General features: G+C 42.2%; 1 protein-coding gene across 18 annotated transcripts in view; it reads right to left on the bottom strand.

Annotated features, from left to right (window-relative positions):
- The window catches only part of PROM1 (prominin 1), an 89551-nt gene extending 76190 nt beyond the window's left edge, over positions 1 to 13361 (bottom strand). For 5 of the 18 annotated variants that reach the window (XM_089777823.1, XM_089777822.1, XM_089777824.1 and 2 more), the window contains exons 1-2: positions 12861 to 13360; positions 7374 to 7797 (exon numbers count right to left, since the gene is read on the bottom strand). In XM_089777823.1, coding sequence (XP_089633949.1) covers positions 7374 to 7593 — 220 coding nt within the window. In that variant the 5' untranslated portion in view covers positions 7594 to 7797; positions 12861 to 13360. The other 13 variants (XM_089777826.1, XM_089777825.1, XM_089777827.1 and 10 more) reach the window with 11 other exon arrangements.
- Positions 13362 to 14976: the final 1615 nt, after the last annotated feature.

Raw genomic sequence — 14976 nt, forward strand, 5'->3', positions numbered from 1 at the left:
GGTAGGGTTTCGGGATATGGGCATCAGCTGGGCATGGCTTACCTCAGGTGGCTCCTGGATGGAGCTACAGTGGGACTAAGGCAGGCTCACCCCTGCCCTACTCCCAAAAACAGCCAGCAAACTCCATCCCAAGTCCTGTTGTGCCCCCTCTCTTCTCTGTGAAGATAGGATACAGGGTGGAAGAGGCAGCACCTTGACATCAGCACCCCTCTACTTCCTTCTCTGCCCAGCAAGCAGAACACTCCTGGGGGTGGAGGGAAGCAAAGGGCAGGAGGTGCGCAGCAGTAGGGTGGAGGGGCAGCTGAAGTACCAGCACTTGATAGCTTCTTGGCCAAACCAGTCAGGATCACCTGTCAGAGGCTCCAAGATCTACCTGTAGATCCCATCTACTGGTTGGGGGCCACTGAAGTAAGCCTAGGCTTTTCGGTTACTCAGCTAGTCTCTTATATCCCTAGCTGAGACTTTTGAAAGGAAAAAAAAAAGGGTAACTCTAGCCTAAAAGGTTTCCAGGATTTGTGTTATTGGGTGCACTGGGAAAGATTAATTGGATTTTCATGTATTAATCAGACATTAAGCTTCCTGGAATTCTATGCTGGAGAACGTTGGCTTTCTTTCTAGCCCACCAGCTTTGATGGGGCCACAGAAACACTGCTCCTTAAAATAATTTGTTCTACAAAGGAAAGCCAATAGTTATTTTGACCTTCTGGGGTTCTATCCCTTTAAAGCCTGCCACCACCCTCATTCTAATTTGGAGAACAGACCATGTGGATTCCAAAACACTATTTACCTGAAGAGCTTGAGTTTTGCCAGCCTGTATTGTTGAAGCATCCATTGTTTCTCAGAGGTGAAGAAAGTATTTTGGTGTGCCCAGGTGAGACCCACCAACAAGAGACTGACCAGCTGGGGCCAGGATCTTGGATCTCTGCTGGTCCCTTAGGTTGTGCAGCCATAGGGCACCCAGGCTCCAGCCCCAGGGATCCAGCTGCCAGGCAATACAGTGACCGTATCTCATTCTTGAGCTCTCCCCATATTGCCCTAACCTCCTGCACTATTCACATCCCTGCCCTTAGGTCCACCCGCCACACACACACACACGACATCAGTGGATCACTTGATGATTTCCCTGTTGTGTTCATTCCCTCTGAAATGCCAAGTAATCGCGTGGTCACCCCTGAGAGATTCAAATGCTGCCCAGCTGATTAGCAAAGCGCTCACAGCCAGCATCATGTGTTTCTACTGATGGTGCACATCCATACAGGCCTCAGTCCACATAAAATTTATTCCACAGATGGACAAAAAATTGGAGGGAACATTGCCTCCCCACCCACTGCCCTGATTCCTGGACCCTTCCCCCCCCCCAATTCTGCAGCCCCCCTGAGCTGCCCCAAGGGGGCAGGGCTCCTGACTCCACCAGGAGCCTAGGAACCAGTGCTCCATTGGGACTCTCTGGTCCTGGACTACCAATGTTGCCGGACCAGAGAGTCCCAGTTTACAGAGGTACAATCAGTATTTATTTTCCTACCTTGTACATATCTCCCTGGGATGTCTGCCCAAATAAGGTGTAGATATAGACACCTTACTAGGTGATGCTTACCAGTTATGGTTAACCAGCAAGGGCTATATCAGCCTCAGCCCAGTACAAACAAGCTGTTTCACCAGTACCATGCTACAAAAAGATTCATTTTGTTTCACTAATAATGACCATTTAATCTTTCAATAAATTTAACAAAAATGGCCATACTGGGTCAGATCAAAGGTCCATCTAGCACAGTATCCTGCCTGAAGTACCTGGTGTTGGCCATTGCTGGAAGAGGGAATGAACATAACATGTAATCAAATCATCCATCCAGTCAGCCACTCTCAGCTTCTGGCAAACAGAAGATAGGGACACCATCCCTGTTCATCCTGACTAATGGCCATTGAGGGGCCTATCTTCCATGAATTTATCTAGTTCATTTTTAAGTCTTTATAGTCCTGACTTTCACAACATCCTCCGTCAAGAAGAAAAAATCCCAAAGGCTGTTTTCTTAGAACTTGTCTTAGTTGAGTGACAACTGTAAGTCTCCCAAAACTATCAATATAATGTTAAGTTACATTACTAACAAAGATGCGATAATACCTACATTTAGATAGAGCACAGCAGATATCAAAGTACAAAGGAAAGGAGTATCATTATCTCAATTTTACATGGGAACAGAGGCTCAGAGAGTTGAAAGGGTGCCCAGGGTAACTAAGTTGGCAGTTAGGGATAAAACCTAGATTTTCTAAAGTCCCAGTGCAGGCCACACAAATATTCTGTGATGAGATGGTATGATAGGTTTAAATTAGAGCAAAATCTGTCCTTAAGCATGTGTACTTTCCAAGATTTAGTGGGGGGAAAACTGAAAGACTAACTCTCAATACTTATACTTACTATATCCCTTCCAAATACTAAAATGCACAATTTTTATACGACGAGGACTAATTTCTTTCCCCATAGTGGAAACTTAATATTGCCCCTTTAACTCAGCAACTTAACCAATCAGTACACAGAGAGGTGCTGAAATTCCCTGTTCTAATTCTGTTAGTGTGTATAAGATTTAAGGCATGCACTTGATGATAAAATTAATTTTCCTATTTTAAAAATCATAAATTTTATACAAGTTAGATTTATGGCCATGAAAGTCTCCTAGGTTCCACTTTCAATTAGGCATTAATTTAAAAGAAACTAAGGTAACATTTTTACTATAAGCCAAGCAAAACATTCAGAACTAGCAACTGAAAAAATGACTGCATCCATATTTTTAGGTTACTGTTTAGAGCATTGTTTTTATTACTCACACATCATTCTGATATTACCTTTACTCAGACACAAACACTTTTTCTTCACTTACACTGCAGATCGTAATTACACAGAACTTCTTAAAAGCTAGTAAAGTTGTTGGAATGTTACTATGCACCCACACAAGACAATATAGTTAGAACTTTGCTACAAATCTCATCGATGTTTTCAGAGTAATCCAAGCTATGATTTATCTCTTTCCTATTTTTATTCTGATCAGAATCATAACTTGCATTAAACAGATGAGAATTATTTTTTTTTTTTTAAATGTTTGCTTCATTTTTTTTTCCCCCCTGGAAATCCATGACAGTTAGTCACTTACCCCCTACATTTAACTTTATCATTATTTGGAACGCAAGATCTGTGACTTCTATGCCTTGTATTACTTTTAAAAGAAGCTTTCCACCAACACAGCATCAATAGGAAGCCAATTTACTTTGTAGACTGAAAGATAAACATTGTGTAAACTAAAAAGCTTATGTCTATCAACAGATGTTGGCACAACAAGAGATATTACATCACCCATCGTGGGTGTGTCTACACAGCACAGTTATTTAAATAACTAAGGTTATTTTGAAATAATGCGACCATCTACACATCAATTCTGTTATTTCTAAATAAACTCGAAATAATGGACAGCTTATTTTGACTTCTGTAAACCTCATTCCACAAGGAATAATGCCTATTCCAAAATATCTATTTTGAAATAGCTGAAGTGTGGACACTCCACTGTTGCTATTTCATTCCCTCTTCCAGCAATGGCCAACACCAGATACTTCAGGCAGGATGCTGTGCTAGATGGACCTTTGATCTAACACAGTATGGCCATTTTTGTTATAACTTACTGAAAGATTAAACGGTCATTATTAATGGGTTGCCATTCAAACAACCCAGTGCCTCCTGGGGCTCTAATTCGAGGTAGCACATCCACATTAGGGAAGCCTGCCTCAAACTAATTTTGAGGCTTCCCTGTAGAATAGATGTGCTATTTCCAAATAAACTATTTCGTAGTACTTCTTCCCGAACAGCTTATTTCAAAATAAATGCAGTGCAGACACACACCCCGTGACTAATAACCTGGGACTAAAACAACAACATCACTGAATATTGTACCACTGCCATTTACCATGAGGCAAAAAGTTAGCAATAACTTAATAGCTTACTGTTACTTGAAAGCATGTTACATCTGGATTGGCTGGCCTTGAAACATTCCACTTTATTTGAATAGTACTACTAGCAGTTAAACGGTTTAAGCACAGTAAGGGTACCTTCTCTAGCACTAGCAAGGAAAATTAGCAGGCTGTGTACTACAGATGAACAAAGAGGCAGGCCTAAGTACAAGTGGGACTCGTTTTCTCCCCATTTCTCAACTCCATTTGAATAGCCATGTTTTTCGGACCTTTCAGTGTACAATACCATAATCAATTGCAATTATCCTCTGATTCATGGCTATAAAGCAACAAAACACATTAACACCTGAGGGTTCAGGGGAAAACTAGGCTAACACCCACAGCTTACATTAAGATTTAAATTCTTCCGAAGCCTCTGCCTAATTAGTAGCAACGTTTTCAGTTAAACATTATGGAAAAGGTTGTGTAAAGATGTATGTGCACTTGAACACAATTATTTTTAACTCCTAAATATACTGAACTCTATTCCTGTGTCTTTCTATAAGCACCCAAATAACTACCACGTAATTAATACATTAGATATGAAACAGAACAGCATATGGCAAAACGGATTATGAGATTAAACTAATTACATGATGACGACTCTGAAATCCACATCATCCTTCAGATCTAAATTTTGAGATGTAGCGTGTATGGGAGAACACAAGAGTTCACATAAAGCAAACATTAGAAACTATGTCTTTAAAAATGTCTAAGGGAAGGAGGGGAAGCATGTGTTAAATAAGAACAAACAACTTATATTAAGTATCTACTTGCTTTCCATGGACCTGACCTTGTAAATACCTCACACAACATGTAGAATTTACTACCCTAAGCAGTCCCATATGATTTCCAAAACTGTAATAAACCCTATGCTTAGTTCCCATGAAATTAAAATTTGCATCTACATTTACAGGACCCATTCTTGGAACCCTTATTCAAAGAATATTTTTTCACTAAAATCAACTGTATAATTATTATGAGAAATGAATAGTTATAAGGCTTGCAGGATCCAGTATAGTATTTATGTTAGTTGGTAATAAGAGAGTAGTAGAGTGAAGAATTAGCCTATTCTTTAAGTTTCGACTTGAATATAAGAGATTCAGTCAAGTATGTTTTGGCCTTTTTCTTCCATAGCTATTGAAATAGTTGAGAACTTTATATTTATGTACTGAAAGACCAGAAGTTATGGAAGACACTATACACAGTAGTAACTAATTATCAAAGTTGTATCGCCTTGAAATTATACGGAGAAGTGTTGCATTTGGACTGATGCATGGACTAATGTCTTTCCAAATCCAAATTATGTGAATGAAAAAGTTTTCTAAAGATATAATGCAGTAGCATTTAAAACTAGTCAAAGTCTATTTTTGTGCACACTTATAGCTAAAAGTAAAACCAGACTAATGTGGTGAAAATATCTAAGCAAAACAAAGTAAAAATATTTTAGCCTAAAATCTGAACAATTTCAGATTTTATAAATTAAAATGTCAGCCTGCTGTGAATTTTAATGTCAAGTTCATATAAACATTATTAACATTCTGTTTTAAACACCTGAGCTAGAAGATGTAACTATGATTTAAAAAACAAACCAGTAATAAAACCAAGTACAGGCAATCCCCGAGTTACGCGGATCCGACTTATGTCGGATCCGCAGTTACGAACGGGGCTTTTCTCGCCCCGGAGGACAGGAGCGGTGGGTCGCCCAGATGCGCCACGGGTCCGCTGTCCCCATCCTCCGGGGCAAGAAAAGCTGCTCCCCGTCTTCCTGGTCTGCAGGGAGACGGGGAGCAAAGCCTTGGAGCACGCCCGCAACGGGACAGCCCGGGCGCGCTTGAGCTGTCCCCCTGCGGGCGTGCTCCGTGGCTTTGCTCCCCGTCTCCCTGGTCTGACCAGCAGACCAGGGAGACGGGGAGCAAAGCCTCAGAGCACGCCAGCAGTGGGACAGCTGCGGCGCACCTGGAATGTCCCGCTGCCCGCGTGCTCTGCGGCTTTGCTCCGCATCTCCCAGGTCAGCAGACCAGGGAGACGGAGCAAAGCCGTGAAGGACTTGGGCGGTCCCGCCACCCCCGTCTCCCTGGTCTGCTGGGGGGGAGGAGGGTGCAGCTAGTGCCCCCCCCCCCAGCAGACCAGGCTTTTCTTGCCTACCCCTGGGGTAGAGCAGCTGGGGGCTGCCGGGTTGGTCCCACAGCGCTGCTCCAGACCAACCTGGCAGCACCCCAGCTGCTCTGCCCCAGGCGTCCTGATTTAGGCTGCCAGGCGTCCTGGCAGCGGCTGAATCAGGACGCCTGGGGCAGAGCAGCTGGGGTGCTGCTGGGTTGCTCCAGTAGCTCTGAGGAGCCGCGCTACTGGAGCAACCCAGTTGCTCTGCCCCAGGCGTCCCCAAATCAGCCTGCTGAAACGGACCAGCGGCTGACTACAGGAAGCCCGAGGCAGAGTTGCTCTGCCCCAGGCTTCCTGGAATCAGCCGCTGATCAGTTTCAGCAGCAGCTGACTTGGGGACACCTGGGTTTCTTAAGTTGAATCTGTATGTAAGTGAGAACTGGCGTCCAGATTCAGCTGTGGTTGAAACTGATCAGTTTCAGCAGCGGCTGACGCCAGTTCCAACTTACATACAGATTCAACTTAAGAACAAACCTACAGTCCCTATCTTGTACGTAACCCGGGGACTGCCTGTACACATCTCCAAGAGTCTTCCGTGGACGATCTAGAAATCCTGAACATATATACTTAAGAATTTCTCTCCTTTCCAGCTTTGGGAATCAGAGTGGTGAAAATAAAAGGAGAGCAAAGGGAAAATAATCCAATAAAAGAATAAAGCCTTAAGATTTTAAGGTTACCACACTAAACAAATAAACTACAAGTTAGCGGTAGTTATACAATGTGATTTGTTTTCATGGAGTTCAATACAGATGCACAGATTCAAAAATGAATGGAATTTACTTTGCTAGTGGCATTCCTTTTGCAGAATAATCTCTAGGACAAACATTGTAATTACATAGTAAAAAAAGTCAGATTCTGACAAAAAACAGTGCAAAGCAGAACCTGTTGTCACAGATTAAAACACAAGGCAAAGCAATTTATATTTTACTCTTAATACATTACTTCTGAAAGAGCAGAGTTGGGAACAAATTTCAGTTAAAAAACCGAACCTTAGATAACTAAAGAGTGAAATGCATCCAATTAAAAAAAATTTCGTTGCCATATTTCAAATCATTCACAAACACCAGTGATTTTTACAGATTCATAACCCCGCTGCTTGGTAGTAATGAATGTGTATTTATATATATAAAATATATACAAGTGATGGTGTCACTATACACTATGAAAATGAATGTCTTATAAGTAGGTCATTAGAATAAGCTATAATTTTACATACTTACCTTGTGGAAAGGAATTTGGTTGCACTAAATAAAGGAAAGCATGGACTAGTCTAAACAAAATTCCTATTGGTCCAGGTTCATGATATGCATATGTATCATATGCCTTCGCAGGCACAAACCCAAAATCCAAAGTTCCAGAAGTTGGTTTTTGTAAAGGTTGCACCTCTGAAATAGTACTTCCACAAAGCAACAACAGCAGTAAACAAAGTTCCACAGCCATAGCTAACAGTATTCATAAAATAGGAGGTAGAGATTTTTCTCCACAAAGTCTATAAATCTTCAGAATACTAGAAAGCTCTTCATTGGGAGTGATGTGTCAGCAGGAAAAAGCAGATGCCTTTGTCCTTTGCTAAGTCTTGGATAACGTACACTCACTTCAGAATGGTGTGGAAGCTCTTCACAGAACTGAGGCAGTGCACCATCTCTGGCAAAGACAGAAAACAACTGTTTAATAAGCGCCCTCTCTCCACAAAGATATGAAAATGTGAGATGATGGCAATCTCATGTGGAAACATAACAAAAATTATTATACTGGCAAACTAAATATGACAGAGTAGAGACCAATTTATTCCAATGTGTGAAAAAAACTGATTATACAACAATACTTGAGGAAACCACCAATTAGTCACAGTTTTGACTGAGCCTTTAAAATAAGAAAAAAAAAGTTATTCTTCATGCTTCAGTCCTAATACGGTAAGTGAAATTAAAGGAACAAATCTTTATCCATAATTATAATACATTTTACTTAGTTACATTTGGTCACATAATAATCAAACAGTACATCTTATTAATTCTTTAAACACACCACTCTAAATACATGTAGACAGCCATACAAGGACTGATCTGCATAAGCAAATACAAAAGGACATAACTTTTCTACTTTGAGAATTCATAACTTCCCAAGGTTGAAAAACTTTTCATATAGGTTAATAGTGGTTTTTCCTACCTTTACTTTTGTGGTATTATTTATTAACTGAGGAAACATATGTTACCACCTATCATAGAAGGATTTAAACTTTCAATTCGTTTTATAGCATCGGTAAAATATAGTCATGAAAACAATCTTTTCTGGCACAAAACATTGTAGGGTCTTAAGACAGAACATGTGGATTTCAATAAAATATGGATTAAAACATTAACCTCATGCATTTTCATATACTAAAAATGTAATGTACTTCATTTCCTCAAACATAAAATGTCCCTCCCAAAATATCCCCACATATTTAGTATTATAGATGCTCCTTTCAACACAGCAAACAACGTAATACAAGTTATTATTTGCCTTCAATTTGTAACCATAAAAAAGGGAAGCTAAACCATTTCACAGATGCTGAATTTTCTAGCTTCAAGGAACACCTCTGCCACCGGTAGATAAGGAAACATTACCTGTAAAACATGAATGGACCTCATCCATACATTTCTGCTAACTTTAAAGGTTCTCCACAAGGGTCCATCCTTGGTTTCCTTCTCTTCTCCCTCTAAAAAGTAACTTCATCCACAAATGCAAATTCAACTATCATCTGTATGTAACTCACTATCTTTCAGTAGAAAGACCAGTATCCAGTCCAAACTTAAAACATGCCCCGTCCCCAATATTTTCTCATAGATGTCAGCTTAAGCTCAACGTGACTATCAGAACCCTTAATCACCACTGCTAATCCATCCCACAAATCCTCCCAGCTACCACCTCTCTCAACTACAGTGAAGAACACGACCAATCTGACCTGTCACTGAAGTCTAATCTAGTTGTCATCTTCAACTCAGATCTCTTTCAAAGTCCTCAGCTAAGTTCTCATCATTTCACATTGTAATTACTCCAGCTTCCTCCCCTCTGGCCTTTACAAATGCAATAATCACCCACTGAAATGCATTCACAGCGCTGCTCCAAAGCTCATTTTCTTAACCCATTGCTTTGACCACACCATGCATCCCATCACTGGCTCCCTCTATTATTTCAGTCATCAGTTATTTGTCTTATTATTGTGACCTATGACCACTGTTCATGACTTTCCTGAGGTGAACTACCCCGACTAGCTCATCCTTTGAAGGGGCATGAACCTGGTGAGCTTCTAGAATGCCCTGCAAGAACAGAGTCATCCACCAGTAGCACCAATGGTGAAGTAATACAAATACATAAATGTTAGCATCAAATAACCTCTGTTCCCCAGATCTACATGACACATCAAAGTTTGATGAAGTATGAAAGCAAAAAACTACAGTGTTGGTGGTTGCGTGTCCTCTTTCAGAAGTATGTCACAGCTATGGAGAAATCTAAGAATCTTTTCTCATCCTCCACAGCCACTGCTGAATTACACACAGCCAAGTATTCCAAGGAGAAATCTACAGATCCACTAATAAATGTGTAAGTAGCAATAAACATGCTTTGTTCAAAACAGTCAAAACCCAGAGGAGTTCTAGGAAATAGAAGAATCCAGCTTCAGAGCCATGAACAATGTCTGTTCCTCCCTTTCATCATGTTCAACTTCTGTTGCTTCTCAGTAACTGGCCTCTTTGCAAGAGAAAGCCAGGAAAGAAAAATATGAGCAGTTATTCTATGTACAGAAAGAACCCTAGGGCACCTGTGTACCACCACTCCGTAAAGCATACTGTAAACTTTATACAAAAGTATGCTCTAATTCCATATATATAGTACGCTTCAGCCAAGATTCTCAAGTCACCTTACCCCATTAGTTAACTTTTGATACCTATGTACTTGTGAGGAGTATCCTCTTGTTGACCACTTGGTCACAATCTCTTCTTGTGTAAGTAACTGTTCTAAGGTCACACAGAGTCTCGGTTGCAGAGCCAGAAATAGCAAACAGGCTCTCCCAACTTCTAGTTTTCTATTTTAACAACTATACTTCACTTCTTCCCTTTAACACTGCAATCCATGCAAACATAATATTGCAATCCAGTGATGTGACTACAACTCTGTGAACCGAGATCTAACCAACCAGGAGCCAGACTGCTAGAGCAGGATGTGGAAGCCCTGCGGCAACAAACGAAGAAGGGGAGCTGTGCCCAACATGGGCAAATGCAAGGTCTCTGATATGTGCATTATATTTTTTTTAAAAGTAATCATTTGAAGCCAGTTTATAATTCAATCTCAAGAGTCCAGTGACACCACAAAGGCAATGAAAATTATGGTCACAACCACACAATTGACAGTTACTTACACTGCTTTTGAAACACACACACACACACACACACACACACACACACAGGATTATAAATCTTCACATTCAGATTTAATAAAATAATAAGCCATAATAGCTATTGACAAGTCACAAAGGTGTAATGTTTGGATACAAAACCACTCTTAGGCCTGTGATTTCATTAGTTCAACTTGTTGCCATAGAAGGCGTAGAGACTGTATGAACCTTCTAAACATCAGCAAGTATGGAACACAGTAGCAATACAAACAAACAAAATACTGGATAGTCTCAACTTGCATCAAACCTTCATATTGACTGCAAGTTGGGAAAAGGGCTGCAGTCATAGAAATTAGATATTCAGAACATAAGATTGCATTCTCTGGATCAGCTGCAAAAAAAATCAAAGGTTTAAAAAGGAAAATTTAAAAAGTGGGTTTCATTGAAACACAGCAAAATTTCTCAATTTTAACAACTTTTTTAAAATTAATTCCAGAGGAGGCAGTCTGCTTCCCCAAGACAGAGACTTGGCAATTGGTTTAATTTTTAGCCAGTTGACAAAACGCTTAGATTATAGCTTCCTTAAATGGGACAGGGAAAAAAAAATCACTTTGTTTGCTCTAATAATATTTATAAAGCATGTCCTATGAGGACAATGTAGAGCAATAAGAAGATTATAAAAACTCCAAATACTATAAAGCCAACCATGAAAAGGAAGTCTGCTGACATTTCAGAATTGATGGGGTGATCTGAAAAGGTTCTGATCTAATGCAGAGGAAAATGGATTACAGCAGATAATTATATACAGAGTAGTCCGAAGACCCTTCCTTCTTACCGCCTGCCCCCCAATTATATTTAAGCAGGTGGGATTTTCTTCCCTCCATTCCCATATTAATTCTTAATTCTAAAAATTAAATAGTATGGATTTGTAGTTAAACTCTGCCTTAGTTGAAGTTACAAGACTGATTTTATGGCTTTTCTTAATTTCTTCCCTGAGTAGATGAATGAAACAAGACAGAGTCCATATTAACTGCAACTATGCTCTTTTCCCTCCTCTCCCCCCCATCTTGTCTTTCCCACCCGATAAAACAAACACACTTCTTGATTGAGTTTACCCTGCTGGGACCAGAATGTAATCATTCGTGACCTTTCAATAGGATATGTCTGAACTACACTGGTCAGTATCTCCTAAGCCAACAACTCTTCACACATGTCTGAACACAAAAGAACTTTGTAAATGTATACAGAGACATGAACTGGGCACAAGTGGGTCCCTGCTTCAAGTCTGGACTCAAGGCTGCAGACAGAGCAGCATAGTTTTGCTTATTACAACAATAACTCTGAAACCAGCTAAACAAAGTGGTTTCATAGCCTCCTAGTCACTGCCACCTAGTTAGTCCCTCAGACACAGAATACAGGCACATTCCAAGCAGAGACTCTGACATTGCCCCATACATATACATGGGCTCCTGGTCAGTGTGTATATTAGTTAATCTCTTTGGAGGTCTTTGTTATTGTTGGTGCTTATCTCACATCCAAGCCCTCATACACAGATCAGTTCTTGACTACCATTCCTTGGGAAGAGCCCAACATATGTTATAAATTCTTAGCACAATTAACACAAAGAATCATCTTTATTCTCAGCAGAGAACATAGGGTCCCACCACAGCACCTTCCATTACACAGTAGTCATCCCTTCATAGTGTTTTCTATAGAGGGATCCTCTCTTCCCTAGTCCTTCTGCCCCTTCCTCCCATTCACTTTTTTCTACAGTAGGGTCCAACTCCCTTCTCCCCTGGCTCCCCACCCTACACATGGTGGCGCTAGACAAGAGCAGACTGACCAATTACACCCCAAGAAGTTTAAGGGGGGATTTATTATTGCCCCCAAAATACAGTTAATTTGATTGAACGTGGGCTTTGTAACAAGTGCATTAATATGCATTAGGCTGGTTTTTGGTTGGTGCAAAGAACTTCAGTATTTTAGGGGGTGGGCGAGAGATCCGCCCCCCAAGGGCTAGCACTACCTCTTGCGATTTCTGCAATGCTTACTTCTCTCCGCGCACACCGGTATTTTCCTTACCGCAGCAGCGCTTCAGACCCCAGGATAATGGCTGCTCTCGGGGCAAGGCTTTCCTGGACCCGCCACCCGGGAAAGCAGCAGCCACTTGCGGGGCAGGACGCGAGTGCGCTACCCAGCAGCCTTACCCCGCATGCTCCCCCACCAGGGGCTGCGCGGGACGGGGCGCACCGCGCTGGGGCCCCTCCGGGTCTAACCCTTCCCGGCAGAGCAGCGGGAGCCGGCGGCGCGCGAGCGGAGCCAGCCGAACACTCACCCCGGGAGCTGGCGGCGTGCTCGCTCCTCCAGCTGGTCCAGCAGCTCAGCGTGCGGAGGAAGCCTACTCCCCCTAAGCCTCCGCCCCGCCAGGCCCCGCCTCCAGCCGCGCGCACCAATCAGCTGCTCCCCGCGCCCCCACACCCGGCTCCTGAATACGCCGAGTGGGGGCTGCGGGCCCGGCGCGGGAGGCCGAACTTGTGCAGAGTGGCGCGCGCTGGGCTCCCCAGCAGAACGCAGGGCTCGCCCCTCTGCGGCTTTCTGTGCAAGCCGAGGATGGGCAGAGTGGCAAAGAGACCAAGTTCTGGAGAAGGGCTCCTCTCCATCCTGTCCCCCCTTCACCTCCCCCCAATGAACGCCTGGAACTTCAGGCCTCCTGACGCTTCACTGTTGGATGCAAGTTTTGCAGCTGGTATCTGAGGGAGCCTAAGGGTTAATCCCGAACCACATTTCACTGATCATCCCTTATTTCTACAGTGGGGCCGGCCAAACCAAACACCAGGGTCCAAAGACACCTCTTTGTCATGAAGAATTTAAACTGAAAAGGGATCCAAGCATGAAGCACTGTCCTATGGGCTGGGCCAGAATCTGAATGCCTCCTTAAACTGGGGAGAAACTACAGCTTAATTTTGCTTGTTAACCCCAGTGTCTCATTTTTACCCCTTCAGACTGGAGATTTGTGATTGCCCTTCTGGTCCTGGCCTATACTGGGGTTTAAGAAAGCTGCACTGGATGTTCTTTAGCAATCCCAGTTATGCTTTTCCTGTGAATTATATTATTAAAAGCTACTTCTATCTTTAGCTTTTGGAACAATACCTTATTTTATCTGTTCTGAATTGCCCTGATTTCCTGACAAAATTATACTTTCTAATTCCCGGGACTCATGTCCCTGTTTCTAAGTGGTTCTTTTGGTGTCTGAAAGAGACCAGGGATTTATCAGTAGGACAGGGAGCCAAATTAATATCTATGAACTCTGTATTTCTTATACGTCAATCTGCAGGAACTTCTGTTCTCCAGGGACTGTATTTGTGTCATCATGTATATTTTATTTGCCGCTTTCAAATTGTAGGTTGGTTTTACAAACATAAGAATGGCCATATTAAATCAGATCAATGGTCCACTCAGCCCTGTATCTTGTCTTCCAAAAGTGGCTGTTGCCCAATGCTTCAAAGGGAATGAGCAGAACAGAGCATTTATCTAGTGATTCATCCACTGTTGTTCAGTCCCAGCTTCTGGCAGTTGGAGTTTCCAAGACACCAAATGCATTGGGTTGCTTTTTCAGTTATCCTGGCTAATAGCCATTGATGGACCTATCCTCCAAGAATTTATCTGATGCTTTTTCTGAACTTGGTTATATTTTGAGCCTTCACAACATCTCTTTGCAATGAGTTCTACAGGTTGACTTACTTCATGTGAAGAAACACTTGCTTGTGCTTCTTTTAAACCTGCCCCCTATCAAATGATCCCTGGTTCTTGTGTTGGGCAAAGGGGTAAATAACACTCCTCCAACTGGGCTTTCCCTAACTGGAATATCAAGGCATAGCTGGTAGGAATGATTCTTGTGCACTTTTCACAGTCATTCTCACTTTTCAGTGCTACTGCTCATGGCACGGTTATAGTGACCTTATGTATCGTTTTGGCTGGTACAGTCCCATTTTTAAGCTCTGTCCCAGCTGTCCTGCCTTTTTGGCAAAATAGGGCATTTTTTCCCCATTTGGTCTCACCAAGTGACCATCAGTTGGCAAGAGCAATCAGGACAAATGCACAATTTTGCCAACCATGTGACCCCTAGGAAGATGTGGAGAAAATGTGCCAGGGGGAAGGTGGGCAAGGGACAATGCTGGACTTGCATAGGAGAGAGGGTTTGAGAGAGCATCTGGGGCAGTTGTGCAGGTAGGTAGCAAGGGGGCCTCAGGCTGGCCCTGTGGGCATGAGGGGGAAAGGAAGGAGGGGAGTGCTTAGACTGGCCACATGTGGTGTTTCATTTTCCCCTTGGGAAAATGTGATCACCCTAGGCAAAGTAAGAATTTACATTGGTAAAATGAGATCATAATGCTGCCCTAGATATCCCTAGAAACACTGACATATTATAGAAGGTTTTTATTTCTCTCCTTCAC

Source organism: Pelodiscus sinensis, chromosome 4 (genome assembly GCF_052426305.1).
Source record: "Pelodiscus sinensis isolate ZL-2025 chromosome 4, ASM5242630v1, whole genome shotgun sequence".
Lineage (NCBI taxonomy): Eukaryota > Metazoa > Chordata > Testudines > Trionychidae > Pelodiscus > Pelodiscus sinensis.